This window comes from Sander vitreus, chromosome 10 (genome assembly GCF_031162955.1).
Source record: "Sander vitreus isolate 19-12246 chromosome 10, sanVit1, whole genome shotgun sequence".
NCBI lineage: Eukaryota > Metazoa > Chordata > Actinopteri > Perciformes > Percidae > Sander > Sander vitreus.
The window spans coordinates 14,288,197-14,303,402 of NC_135864.1; the positions used below are offsets into that span (position 1 = coordinate 14,288,197).

At 41.0% G+C, this 15,206-nt stretch overlaps 1 protein-coding gene across 1 annotated transcript; it reads right to left on the minus strand.

Annotated features, from left to right (window-relative positions):
• Positions 1-9,823: 9,823 nt before the first annotated feature.
• LOC144524245 (P2Y purinoceptor 4) lies at positions 9,824-13,855 on the minus strand. Its single transcript, XM_078260384.1, has 2 exons — positions 13,538-13,855; positions 9,824-12,257 (listed from the first exon to the last, which is right to left on the minus strand). Exon 2 carries the CDS (start codon positions 12,207-12,209, stop codon positions 11,127-11,129), a length of 1,083 nt encoding a protein of 360 aa, XP_078116510.1. The 5' UTR covers positions 12,210-12,257; positions 13,538-13,855; the 3' UTR covers positions 9,824-11,126.
• Between the last annotated feature and the right edge of the window lie 1,351 nt (positions 13,856-15,206).

The window sequence follows — 15,206 nt, forward strand, 5'->3', positions numbered from 1 at the left end:
CGCTGTTAATGGTGTTCGGTTTCCGTCATTGTCAAGCTGACAAGCGTGCAGATTGATATGGATATTTAAGAAGCCTTTAAGCTTCCATATGTCAGAGCATTACAGTGCCGCTGGTGTCTCAGAAGCTATCAAAACATCTAAGGCAGCTCCCAGTGTTGCATTTCGTGCCTCCTTGTCTCTCGTCTCTCGTCTCGACTGAAGCAGGGTGAGTGAGGGCCTGAGTGACTAATGTGGATTTTAAAACCCCTGAAGGAAACAGCTGCAATACCTGAGACCCTTCCCATCCAGCACAACAGAAATCTATTCACTCATTTAGTAACATCTTACAATACTGTAAACTCAAAGTAACCAAAAGTTCACTTATTGCAGTACATATATTCTTTTTTTACATGACTGCTGAGGAATTTACTGTTGCAATAAACCTACCAGCACTGCAACTAAATGGTCATTTAAAAACCCAAAGGTATTCACGTTATCATCATCTGCAATAGAAAAAAGCTGCAAATCCTCACACTTAAAATGCTGGGGGATTTTTGTTTGGTAAATTACTCAAATGATTAATCCACTATTACAATAAGTTGTTGTTTAGTTTTTCGTCAGTTGACTAACCGATAAACCCTATTTTCGTTGACATTGGCTTTGCTTACTCAATGTGTCCACATACCACAATGCTATAAAAGTAATTATAACATCAACTTCCATATGTAAGCTTATAAAATCAACTATTTTTTTCCCCTCAAATTTTTTTGATTTTCTTTTGACTTTATTTAAACCCAATATGTAGAAAAGTATTGAAGTGCTAACTCGTCCCTTTAACACAAACTGAGCTTGCACATTTGATGATGGTGATAAAAAATAGAAATTACCATAAAGCACTATTATTACACCAAATATATAATACATTTCATGTTTCATGAAAAAATGTCAATAGTAGAAATAATAGAAATCCAAAAAGACTTATTTGAGATTTGGGAGCGCTCCGTAAAAAGTCAACAACAACACAGCTTTAAGAGCCTTTGCATTTCACCATGTTCTTATATGTTAGCACAAACAGAAGTTTTGCATAATTTTATGTAGCTGACTTCTGAAACATGTCATGAGTTAAAATATAATGAATAAAATAGATACAATTAAGAAAAGTGATGAAGTACCAAGCTGATAAAACAATGTTAAGTATGTCTTTTGAGCTCAGAAAAATGGCTTAGAGTGTCCAGCACCCCAAACCGAACATTAGTATTAATTGAGTAATCATTTCAGCACTTATACCTACTATTGTGTCATACACTAATGTAAAGTGTAGGGCTTCAGTTACAAAATCTGTGAGTCTCAGTCTGCAGTGTGTGTGTGTGTGTGTGTGTGTGTGTGTGTGTGTGTGTGTGTGTGTGTGTGTGTGTGTGTGTGTGTGTGTGTTCTTGTTTAACTATATTCGTGGGGTCCAAAAACCGGGCTGTTTGAGGGTTAAGACTTGGTTTTAGTATTAGGGTTTAAATTAGGTTAGGGTTAGGGTAAGGGTTAAGGTTAGGCATTTAGTTGTGATGGTTAGGGTAAGGGGCTAGGGAATGCATTATGTCAATGACGGGTCCCCACAAAGATAGTGAAACACACTGTGTGTGTGTGTGTGTGTGTGTGTGTGTGTGTGTGTGTGTGTGTGTGTGTGTGTGTGTGTGTGTGTGTGTGTGAGAGAGAGAGAGAGAGAGAGAGAGAGAGAGAGAGAGAGAGAGAGAGAGAACAAGAAGAAAGCACACAGAGAAACAGAACCGGTCTGGCCATTTGACATAGGCAGGCTTGGAGTTGGAGATGTATAATTACACTGAGCAGGGAGAAATTACAGCTCTGAGAAATAAGGCAGGGCCCACATAATCTTATAGGTGTGTCAGTGCTTGGCTGCAGGACAGAGAGAGAGAGACAGAGAGAGAGAGCGAGAGAGAGAGAGAGAGAGAGAGAGAGAGAGAGAGAGAGAGAGAGAGAGAGAGAACCTGTGGCGTCTTTACTGGAAATCCACATCAGCGCCACCCATCACACGCTATTAGCTGCCATCAAAGCTCTAATTTTACTCTAGCATTACACCCGCTCCCTGTATCCCCCTCCCTCCCCTGCTGCTCTGGATGGCGCAGCCTGGTGGGAAAACGACATTCAATCCGCTGTCCGCCCCATTCAGGCCAAATTGGCAAATGACAGCTCTCCGCCTCTCAAATTTCGGGAAGTGAAAGTTACTACCGCCTGAGCCTCTTGTTAGTGGGGGAAGGAGGAGGAGTGTGTACAGGGGGAGTGAGGACCAGTGAGGCCGAGGACTGGACCGAGGAGGGTTAACAGCCTCCCTTGTCCTCCGCGGTGGTGACGGTGCTGGACAGAGAACACAGAGAAGAGAGAGAAGAATGCCTACTCAGCAGATCAAAGGAACTTCCCTCAGACCAATGGGAAAAGTTGACCTCGATCCCCTAATCACCCACTTTACCACCCTGGGCCAAGCCGTGCGAGAAGATGGGAATAAAACATTTGTCCTCATGGAGGTCAACAGCAGCGAGAGGGCAGCACACAGAGTTGAATCTGGATAGAGGCATGCTGACTTAGGAGCACAGGCCTTCACTGTGCCACTGTACCGCATTTATAGCTCTCTTCTAGATGTATTCAATCACAAATTCTGCTGAAATAAACCATAAAAATAACAAGGTGTGACATATTCGGTCTGACAAGCTGCATAGGAAAAGGACATAGGAACACACAGCACTGCTCGATACACATGCACAAACAACAAGGTCTTTCATCTGCGGTTTACCATGACACACAGGGAAAAGACACAGAACATATTGTGTAAGACACTAACTGGCCGCCCGACTGAATGGTACTCTTACTGCTAATTAAGTGCTAATGGCAGTTCCCCCCGCAGAGAATACTAATTAATGTTCCATTCTTCTGCGGGCTGAGCGCGTACTCCACCGCGGCCTAATGAGGGGAGGCAGGTACGTCTTCTCCCAGGCTGGGTTAATAAGCACAACACAGTGGGGTCTGAGTAGAGAGGTTCCATACCAGGGGGCTGCTTCCTGTTCCCTAATCTTAACAGACCCCCCTCAGAACACTCACAATGAGCCACAGAGGTAATGAAAGGGTTTGTCCCATGAACTCGGAAAATAGGCCAGCTTGTGTGTCTCTGTGGATAGCACCTTTAATATATTTGGTGTCTCTACTAATGTAACATTAACATGTAGGAAATGCTGGATTAAAAAATAAATAAATAAATAAAACAACCTGTCCACTTAAAGAAAGTGATACTTCTTTTTTCAGACAAAGATATTTGTTATAATGTTGGGCAACTGTGTCCACATTTCACAGGGAAGTGTATTTAACTCAGCATATAACTACTGTATGTATACACTATTTTTACCCAGCAATGCAAAAGTATAACAGTACTTGGAAAACTGTTCCTTAAGTACCATTTCATATTGGGTATGTCTTCCTGTGTGTCTTCCTACAGAATTACGACCTAAAAACTGCTGATGTCTCTTAGAAAACAACTTCTATTTTATATAGTTTCCAGCTCCCTGAGAATATGCACTGCAGAAAAATAAATAAAAACATTACCTGTTTGGATGCAGAAAGCCTGGGAATCAGATTCAAAGTGCTGAAGAATGAATGGATGTGCGAGAATGTGGGTGCGTGCGTGAGCGTAAACATAGATTGAGGAAGGTATTGGAATTACCTGAGTGAGATAATGGTGGTGCATTAGATTAACTTTCAGTCCTTAAATGCAACACATTTAGGCAATCTTGTCCCCCAAAAACATGTCAATGTCTGAAAGGCCTCCCTCTCGCTATCAGGAGCCTCTGGTCCCCCACACTGATGCAGCTGGCAAGGCGCTACCGTCGACAGTCAAAACGCAGCGCCAGATCTAGTTATAAAATAATTGAATTTTCATATCAGAGGGGACCAGAGTCCCAGCAGACAATAGGACTGCTGAGTCCTCTCTGATATTGGCTCAGGCCCTTTGCCATGCGCATGAAATCAGTATGTTAATGTTCCAGGGTTTTCTTTTTTTAAGGGCACTTGTGCTCTCGCAATGTACTACCGATGCGGTTTCAAAAAATTGCAACTATTGATAAGTAGGCAGCCAGCAACCCCCTCGACCCCTCCTCCCACCCAACATGCTCACCCCCGCCTCCCCCCAACCCACCGAGGCTCTAGACGTTCTTGCACCCCCATCCTCCCCCATTATTAAAATTGTAATTTATTTTTCTAAATCAGAATGACAGCTTGCTTTCTTTTCTCTGCAGCAGGCAGTGAATCACCAAGCTTTAATTACTTTCGTAACTTCGCTGACCCTGTGAGCGTGCTGCTCTGTGAGAGAAAATGGGACCTCCAACAAAGGCTCTCCACCACCACAGCCGCCTTCGGTTCATTCAAAATGCGAAAATTTATCAAATCGGATTTTATAAGATTTTGTTAACATTTCACTGCCTATCTTTTCACACTTCCCCCAAAACATGCCCGTTTGCAACAGTTCTGCACAATCTCCTGGCCCACCTCCTGAAGAAACTCAGTGCACTAAACAACCTTATTCCAACTCTCCCTTTTTTCCATCTCTCATGTGCTTGAGTTGACTCAACAAGGTCAAAACAGCCAGAGGTCACACTATCATCAATACCTCCTCATATCCGGGCCATGGCCTCGGCAGCAGGGAGACAGGCAGCCCGAGGTCCTGAGGCCACAAAGCACAGATCAACAGGGACGAACGCTACATTTGATCACTTTCACAGATCTTTGGCCTGCAGACAGGGTCAAGCTTTATTCAGCACGGCCGTCAGAGTCTACATCACACAGCTATCCAAGGCCTTTTCTGACCACAGGTCATCGCCACAAAGGAGTCGCTTCATTGTTTAAAAGCATCTCTGAGACTCACATGGTTCAAGGCCGTGACACTAATGTTTGTGAGAGAGCCATTAGTGAGTTTTGAAATGAAGAGGAAGAAGGTTTAAGATACTGCCCTCTTCTGCTTTGTTGCTACATAGTTCAGGCATGTTTCTTGTTCGCCAACACAGATCTCTATTTGCGTCACATTATTCCCGCCGCCCGACTTATTAAAGAAGCTAACATGTTGTAATCCCTGCTATCGCTCTCACCTTCTCACTGGCACACCTCTGTTTTGGGCTGTGCCACTGTGTGAACCAGGGGGTGCACAGGCACGGTTGGTCTTTTGCTGACTGCCTGATAATTGAATGAGCGATTATCCCTCCCATTAATAGACAATGATACAGAAAGCACTGCCATATGTACGGAATATTAATGAGTGGCTGCAGCGGCCTAGATAAGAGAAGCGCCATGCAGTTGCTGTAATAGGGGTTAAAACAATTTGCCCCCCACCACCCTCACACAAACACACACACACACACACACACACACACACACAAACACACACACACAAGCTCCCATGCTTTCCACTATGCTAATCCGCCATCCTCTCACCAACTAAGCAGGCAGCCACCGAACAACCACCCTCCCATGGCCTGAACTTGTGCTTGGGGCTGACCTCACTGCTGCCAAGGCCGACCGCCATTGTATAAGAGTGCGAGCAGGGTCACTCGACAACAGAATGACATGCTAATGATGGGGAAGCAGCGGGTGTTTAGTATTTATGTTATGAGACATTTTGCAACATGGGAGCTGGAAACACATGCAGCAATTCAGATTTTTTATGACAAAGCAATATTACTACCTCATGTTTTTTTTGTAGTTTTCTAACTTCATCTCACTGTTTCACTGCTGAATCTGTCTTCATCTTCTTGCTGTCACAAGTAAAGTTTGGGATATTCAGGTAAAGTAAAGATGCAAGAGCAGCTGAAGCCTGCAACGCCACCAAGGCCTATCCAGCCTCACCTCTATCACATTTCATTAAAAGGTTGCAGAGAGTCAGGCCGGTAAAACCGTTGGGGCACACTTCTATATGAATCACCATGCCAATCAATAGCTAACATCTATTAGCGTTGGAAAGCAATATTTCCCTTTTACCTTGCAATAATTGTGCTTAATGCTGTGAAGTACCTTATCATACGACTGACGGCAAAAGAAAGGCCAGTTACCATGGCGACTGTGAAAGCCATTGGTTTCCTTTTCAGCAGAATAATGAACTTCTCTCCTATGTGTGTCACTCTTCGACTCCACTCTCAGCCTCTCCGATTAAATTGAAGTCCACGCGTCCTTGAAATCCCTCGTCTCTGCCTTATAATTTGCCAAACAAGAGAAAAACACAGAAGAAATGTGCCAAGGCTTGACAAATGCATCACTTTAGGCCGAGGTGTGGGTGTATATCTCACAATCAATATGCAGTGTATTTTAATTTACTAATAGGAATATGTTCTTGTAATTAAAAAAGCAAATACTTCTATAAATCCAGTTACATTTTGTATTTGATGAATGGTTTAAGATTACATTTTCCTTGACTTTGTTTAGTGGCATAATAATCCTTCAGTTTTCTCTTAGAACGCCTGTAATCATGCTCTCAGATTAAACAACTCTAAAACATTGGTTTTAAACAGTCCAACAGGCTATAGATTTAAAATCAGTTGCAATTACTTTTAAGGTTTGCATTTTTGGAAATTAAAATGCATGTTTCTGCAAGTGAAGACTTTAAGCTGATGTTAAGCTTATCAAAAGTTTTTTACAGTAAAGTCAGTAAGACAAGGCTACTCTGTTACGTTTAATACTAATGGATGCATGAAGCTGAATAGACTTCTCCAAGTAGTCTGGCACGTGCTCCTCTGTCAGGTCATTTTTTTTCTATATTTCTATAAGAATAAAAAAACTTGCTTCGTGAATCCGATCATTGATTGAACTCGCTATCCACAGCGTCCTTGAGCACAGACATCCTCACTGTCCAAAGACATCGAGTGCTTTATTCAGTTGTGTTGGTCGATAATGGCAAGAAAAAAACACAAATTCAAGTAAACCTGGAGAATCGAGACGCACACAGATCCAAATCAAACCTTTCTTTCTTTTTCTTCTTTCTTTTTCTTTTACCGAAACGACTGCAACTGATTGGGTTTTTAGATATAGCCTGTATAAACATTGCATCCTTTTAGTATTTCAATATGATTATTTAACGTATAGTTATTAAGGCTCATTATAATTGATTGCTTTCTCAGTTAAAGACACAATACATTATTTTTATGTCGTTTTCGAAGTTGTTGGCTGGTGCATTATTTGTAAAATATTTGTATTTGAATTAATCCTACTGCTTTGTCACAATTAAAGTGACAACCGCTACATTTACTAATTAAGTTAGTTATCACATATCGCCATCATAATGTACCTCCATTAACGGGTTTCAGTGTCGCTTCTCCTGTTATATAGACTGTAAATGACAGACTCGGTCATGTAATGCTTCATATGCGTTTTAAGTCGAAACATCAATTACTCTGAGAGGGCGATAAATACCCGTGTTGTTGTCTTACAGGCGTGGGGTGGGGCCTGGTAACATATGACCCTGACTTCTTCCCCAAAACATTACTACAGCCAATTGATATTGGTTATCTGGTTATTTTAAAACTCCTGGTGGCATATGGCAGCAAACCAAAAGCACTATTGCATCTCTATTTAAAAGTAAAAAAGGTGAAGTTACTCTGCACTGTATCACGTAGCAATATTTGATAATTACAAGTAGATAAGTCAAGAAGCAAACATTTCTCTCACACTACCTTAAAGCATTATAACAGCAATTTCAAGAGAACAATTAGTTTCTTTAGATTCATAAAGCAATGTCTAATCTGACCATACAACGCATACAATTGTGTTCACAACTCTAGACAGACACATATAGAGGTGACAAGTCACCAACATATCTCATCAGCATTACCTTATTATAATTTAATGTAATGAAATCTGCCTTCTAAAGGGCAACCAGACACATAAAGTAAGCCGACAGCATGATTGAGACAAAGATGTCTAAATCTGTTATAGAGGCACATTCCTAACATATTAGGCAGCAGTCAAGTGGGAAGAAAAGTAGCTCACCAATGTTACCGTTACTGTAAAAATCAGCTTCTCTTTTTAGGCTGATGGTCATGCATCTTCAGTTTATATGGTTATTAAACTGTTTCATAAACCCAACAGAGGGAGATTTCTCTGAACTCAGAGAGGGGCATATCATTCAGCGTAACACAAACAGAAAACCAGAAAAATCCCTAAATTAGGTAATTTAGCACAATTCTATTACATGTCATGCACACAGAACCTGCATCAGATATGTATAGGCCTATATCAGACACAAAATACATGTGTTTTAAAAATGAAAACTTGTTTCCAGAGTTGCAACCAGACCCAGGTCAATGGAGCACATGCTTTGTGTTTCCAGGTTAAGGTTGTAAGGTGAAACACGTGACTACCAGCATTTTCTCAGCAGTTTTGCAGGTCGAATGTTTCCTGTGGCGTATACCTTCCTCTGGCCTCGTTCTGTGTTTGTTAGACAGCGCTGAGGGCCAAAATACCCAAATAGCACTTATACAGCATTTATTTCCACATTTTTGTAATTTTCCCGCTTAAAGTATTCTGACTTGCTGGAGAGACCCATCTGACAAATTGAGCTCTCCTGACTGAGTGCAAGTTGCAACTTCCTGTCACCATCAGACCACAGGGGGGTGCTCATAAGCTTACATCACATTGAGGTAAACTGTTGAAAAGTGGACAGAACAGTTTGAAACCTTCGTTACAGATTCATTTTCATTATTACCAATTTGATAATGTGTCAAATTAGCAGAGCTTTGAATCATTTATCTGTTTACATGCTAATAGTTGGTGGGGACATGAAGATGAAGATGCTGGTGAAAGGAACTGTTTGTAGGTCTGCTGGCAAATGTTAACATGTAAAGAGTTATCCGATGCAGTCTGTCATGAACTGAAGTTTTGAGAAAAAGCAAAACAACTCAGAATGACTGACCGTGCTGCTTATATGTTTCTGATCATCCATTGTTTGTAAATTACAGACAACATGGAGTAATATTTCTGAACAGTATTGCCATTTACACTGTAATTATTGTTATTAGCCTTCAGGCTACTGGGTACTACTGCGCTCCTGTTATTATTTTATTGATTTCTAAAGATGGGAGAAAAAAAGTTGGTCATGTTCTCAAACACTGAATTGTTACAGTGACGTAGTTTAGGTGAATTCTGGCCTTGAGTTACATGTTAAGGAAATACGCAATCATAGTTTTATTTATTCATAGTATTTGCAATGGCATTACGTTTAATCTCTTCAACTTTTCATGGGTTGGTCATTGTAAATCATGTTGTGTGGACTGCAATTATGCACTGGAATAAACAAATATAATATCACATTAGATGATGTCACAGTGTGGAAACTGTAGGGTTTTTTTAACATTAAAGTGACTTTAGGGGGAAATCTTTATCTTGTTCACTGTCATCATCGATATTGTGTTTGTTGTTTTTAGCCAGTGCCCTTTTCCAAAAAAGAGCATTCATAGTTCTCTTGCCGTTGAATGATGTATGGAGATGATAACATGAAAGATCACACACTCTGCTTTCACTTCCTAAACATCAACTGTACTGTATCTATCCAGGTGATAGAAAGTGGAGTTAGTTGCAGTCTGGCTAAACACATGAGTTGTATGGTGTACACAAATATCAAACTTCCTCTTGCTTCCTCTGAATTCATAGATCACTCAACATTGCTCTTTTCATGAGGGAGATTTGAAAGAAGAATAAGAAATTAGAGCTTAATGATATTGTAGGCTGAACTGAAGACTGAAAACTGACCAGACAGGAAACAGTCATTGCATAATCAGATCATCATACGTGACATACAGTAATCACCAGTTACTCATGATGTACCACTTTATGATACATATCAAACTGTTATTACAGAAACATCTTCAAAGATAGTGCTCATACTTAATATCAAGAGAACACCGTGTGATGCAGAGCTGTATGAATACATCTGCTCCTACAGTATTGGTTCATATGTCAACATTAAAAACAAGGGTGGAGGGACCAATGCTCTGTAACTGTGTTCACATGTTGCAAAACCATCAAGGAGTTCAGCCTAAACTACTGTAAGAAAAAGGGGCTTTCAATTCCACGTATCAATCCCAAAGGTAAAAGGGTAAAAAGGAAAATCCCTTATCCCTCTAATGAGGCGTGGGTGGTTCTTGTCCTGAGTTGTCTCTGCTTTTCTCCACAGTTGAGCAAAAGACAGCTGTGAAAGTTAAAGGATAAAAACAGCTGGGATCAAGAGCTGGCAGTAGCTGCGGTTTCTGGGTAACACATAGATATTGTTGATACAACAGGGAGGATTGCCTCATAACTGCCTAATTTGAAATTATTATTAGATTTAGATCAGTGAGTGACCGATTGATGACAATTCACTGACTGACTTATTGCTTATCAACACCTGCCTGAGGAGATCAGGGCTGTAAACTCTATCCCATTTTTTGTAATTTTCCATTAAAAACCCACTTTTTAAAATAGTTTTTCAGTGATTTCATTGATGTTTTATGACATTTTTGTTTGTTTTATGCTGTGTGTCTTATGTGTTTAGTTTTGGGGGTTTTAGTTTGTCTTATTCTCTTTGTGTTCTGTTTTTATTGTAAAGCACTTTGCAACTGTGTTTTCAAAGGTGCTATAAAAATAAAGTTTTTTGTTATTATTATTAATGCACCTGTGACCGCCAGTGTCAAACTCTCAAACTCAAAGTATGTCAGTTTCTGTTCCCGTAATTTGAAAGTAAAACGTTTCTTCTGCATGGCACAATTTTCCCCACACAGAAGAACAGTATACAGCAGCCTAAATACTGTCTTTTATAACTTGAGTTTGGTGTAATAATCCCTAGGAGACTGGGTACAGACTCTTTCCCACTTGAACTTCATCTTACAAACACAATAACCTCAAGAAAATGAGGGGAATTGAAACATGGCCTTTATGCCTGTTGAACACAGGATGTTGGAAGTTGGATGGAGTGAAAGCAAATACTGTAAGTAAATGTACAGTCTACCAAACCTCTCAGTGCAAACAAAAAAGGAAATATAAACAGGTGCTTCTGCATGTGCCATTAGAAATGTTAGCTAAGCCTGGAGCAGAAATACTTTAGATTTCTCCAATAGATTTCCCACTATCTCTCAGAATTTTCACTGGCTTTCAGGGCAGGGTGGGTTCTTGTAGAACAGAGCGATGCCATGGTTATTGTTCGGCTGTATGTGTGCCTGTTCAGGTGTTTGGCTGCTTGTCGTCTGTCTTTTTGCCGTCAGAAAAGACATCATTTTGGCTCTGTAGTGATCCCCAGCTAGGAAGTACAGAATTGGGTCAATGCAGCTGTTGATGCTTGCCAGCGGCCGGGTGATCTTGTAAGTAAAGTTGACAATGTTGAGAAATTCACAGTTAAGATCTAAAACACGGGAGGTGTAGTAGAGTGTCCGTGTGATGTGAAATGGGACGAAGCTCACAGCAAACACCACCAACACCACGATGATGAGCTTGATGGACTTCTGACGTGAGGCGGCGCCCTGCTGGCTGGCAGAAATTCCCCGTCTGGGTTGGCACAGGGCCCGCGCCATCAAGCAGTAACACACCACAATGACCAGGAACGGGATGCCAAATAGGAGCACCATGATGACAGAGCTGTAGTCCACATACTCCTCAAAGGCCTCCTGGTTGGTTGTGTCATGGCACAGGGTGTCATTGTCCCTCGTGGAGGTGGTGACAAAGATGAGGTTAGGCACCAGGCACACGCTCACCACAGCCCACACCATGCCGCACACCAGGTGGGCATGGTGGGACTTCACCAGGGTCAGTGTTTTGAGTGGGTGGCAGATGCCCAGGTAACGGTGCACGCTGATGCAGGTGAGTAAGAGGATGCTGCAGTAGAGGTTGGCATAGAACAGAAAGCGCACCATTTTGCAGACAGCCACTCCAAAAGGCCAGTGACTGCGGTTGGCGTAGTAGTAGATGAGGGTGGGCAGGGAGAGGACGTACAGGAAGTCGGACAGGGCGAGATGGAACATGAACACGGTACTGGGCTTCCACGGACGCATCTTAAGGAACAACCACAAAGCTGTTGCATTGAGCACGAAGCCGACCACAAACACCAGACCGTAGGACACAGGCAGCAGGATGTATTTGAACTCCTCATCAAAGCGACAGCTAGCGTTGAAGATTGAAGTGAAAACTGTCGACTGGTTGTGCGTGCCGGGGCTGCTGATGACCGTTTCCATAGCGATGAAAATTTTTAGTAGCACTTTTAAGACAGCAGGTGATCGAACCTGCAAAAGGGAAAAAGAGAAACAGAGATATGATGGCTTTTACGTTATATCAAACGAAAATACACATGTAAGGTGAAGGGCCCCCAAACCAAATCCTGCTCAGGGCCCCCAAACTCTAGGGCCGGCCCTGCTTGAACCTGCATGGCATTTTATCTCTAATTCACGTTAAAAATCACTTATTATTTGGCATTTAGTTTCTGTTAATATTTCAGTCACACTTTTATGACAAAAAAAAGCTATTAATCTAAATACAGGACACATTTATTCTAATCCTACTTTGCTCTACCAGCGGAGGACCACAGAGCGTTAAGTAAAAGTAGTGCTAGTCTGGGATAAATTAAAAGTGTTAAACTTGTTAATCTATCTGTTATTGTATCAGGGAAGATACATTGCTATCTTGCTATCCAAACACAAAGAACTACAAACAATCATCTGTGTCATATGCTTAAAATTTAAGAAAACAAGATGTTTTACAGCAAACTCTTCTCCTCCTCCCCTCCTGTAGTCTGGACAAACGGCTCTTTCCATGGAACGAACTGAACTTAAAAACTGACAGCACTATTGTTGCACTTTTGGCACTGGCTGCACTTATAAAGTTTCGTCAGAATGTATAGTGTGTATTGTATTTATAAACTTGTCTTTTACTGTTGAAACTTCAAATACAGAACTTTAAAAACGTAAAAGGAGTGCCATAGCGTAAACATACTCTGTCCTGCATGTTACAGTAAGTTACTTAATGTTTTTTACTGAACCACGGTATTATCAGAAAAGCATGAAGTGTGAAAAAGTAAAAGCATTTACTGCAGACTGGTACATTTGCAATCTGCTATTATTTATATAACACTCTAAATTTTAGAGTGTTATATAAATAATAATAATTATACTATATTATGTTTTTATTATTATTATAGATGCATGTAAACAATATCTGATGTTGTAGGCCTAGGTCAAGGTAGAGCTATTCTAACTGCTTTATTTACTGTTGAATAATGTCTAACAATGTAAGTAACTATTAACTATAACTCAAACAAATGTAGGCTAGTGGAGTGAAAAGTATGCTACAATGTTTCACTCTGAAATATAGTGGAGTCGAGTTATAAAGTGATAAAGTGGAAATACTCTAGTAAAGCACCTGAAAAGTTGAGTAAATGCACTGGATACTTTCCACCACTGTTGGTTTTGTCATGTGTTATCGTTCTCCTCCGTCACACACACACACACACACACACACACACACACACACACACGAACCGAGTTATCGTGCCACTGCGGCTACTCACCCCAAACGGGATCCGGAAAACAGCGGTGGTGTCAGGCTGGTCTAGATACCGTCGCTCCAGAGAAGTCGTTCAACTTTTCAGTCGAGATCAATAGCTGCTCCTCTCTCTCACTCCGTCGTCGTCTTCTTCGTCGAGCCGGCGCACATTAGATACGCACGGCACTAAAAGTTATGTTTCGGTGGAAGTCGTGTTGGAGTCCATGGCAGCGCTGAGAGCAGAGGCGGTCAGCACTGAGCGCAGGATACGTGGAGAGCATACATAACATACACTGTGTGTACGGCTGAAATGGGAAGTCACGCTGCTGAGTGGACAAAACTGCCTCCCAAAAACAGTCTTGAGTGTGCAAGTCACTTTCAATTTAGTGAACCACGTGAAACTACTACCAGAGCTGATTGACACATTCAACATGAACACTACCCCATACTTTTGCTTGAAAAGTTAGTTTTTCTCCTTATAGCAGCTTTTCATGTACTTCTACACTTATAAGTACTCCTCTGACTTTTCAAATGTCATCAGTCTGTATTAAAATATGTGCAGTAATTCAAAGATCATTCTTGTGCTACCATTTTCTTTAACAATAGTTCAGAGGGAATACAGTATAATCCCTATTCATATTATTTATAGTCTAATTCATGATGTGCTCATGACATTAATGCAATATTATGGAGTAAATCACCCAACAGAATATAAACAAGCTCAGCACTGTCAGCAGCCACAATAGGCTACTAACATATACTGCTTACATGTTAACACCCCATGTACAGTAACACATGGAGAACCAGCACTGTAAAATATGTGAGTAACATTGCTATTATGTGTCTCATTCCCATGACACTTAATGCCACTCAATGCTGAAATGTTATAGAAGGTAATATTTGCACAGCTATACAGTAGACCATTATAAAAGGCAACAGTTGCACTCTGGAGCTTTAAGGGATCAACTTGTTTGTCTCCTCAGTAAACTTTCTCATCTCAGGCTTTTCTGTAAGATTCACGTGATAGGCGTGTAATTATAATCGTAAAGAAATAAATGTAGGCAGGATGAGCAATGCTGGTATCAGAGACTGACAATAAACTGAGGTGAGATAAGGCAGTCACTTAATAAGTTACCAAAAACTGACCCATGGTCGCAAACAGGATCATATCCATTTCAAAGACTATAAACATATTTGGTTGGAATTTCCCTTTTGTGGTCTACATTGAGATAGACAATATAATGTAAAATATGACATGCAAAGACATCTCCTTGTAAAGTTCAAAAGGCTCAAAGATTAATCTTGGCAGTATTTGGAAGTCAATCAAGATACATTTTTAGGACTGATTACGTATCTAAAATACTTTAAATCCTGATATGGTATAAAAGTCAGTATGAGATAGCTGAAAACATATCCCTTGCAAATGGAAAGTCCAGACCCCTTCACCCCAGTCAATGTGTGTGTGAGTGAATACCGGTAGGTCAGCTTGGTGGTAGCAGTGTGAGTTTCTGTGTCTGAAGTGTTTGGGTTTCTGTGGTAAGAAGTCTGGAATGTGAGTGGGCCACTGACAAAGCATGTTCTTCTTCAGAAACCCATTCAAAGTACAGCATCAGTTTACAGTACCTCACAGATGGAAAACATCAACAGACAAACAAAACTACTTTTATCAGATTTTGAATTAAACTGTCGCTTGT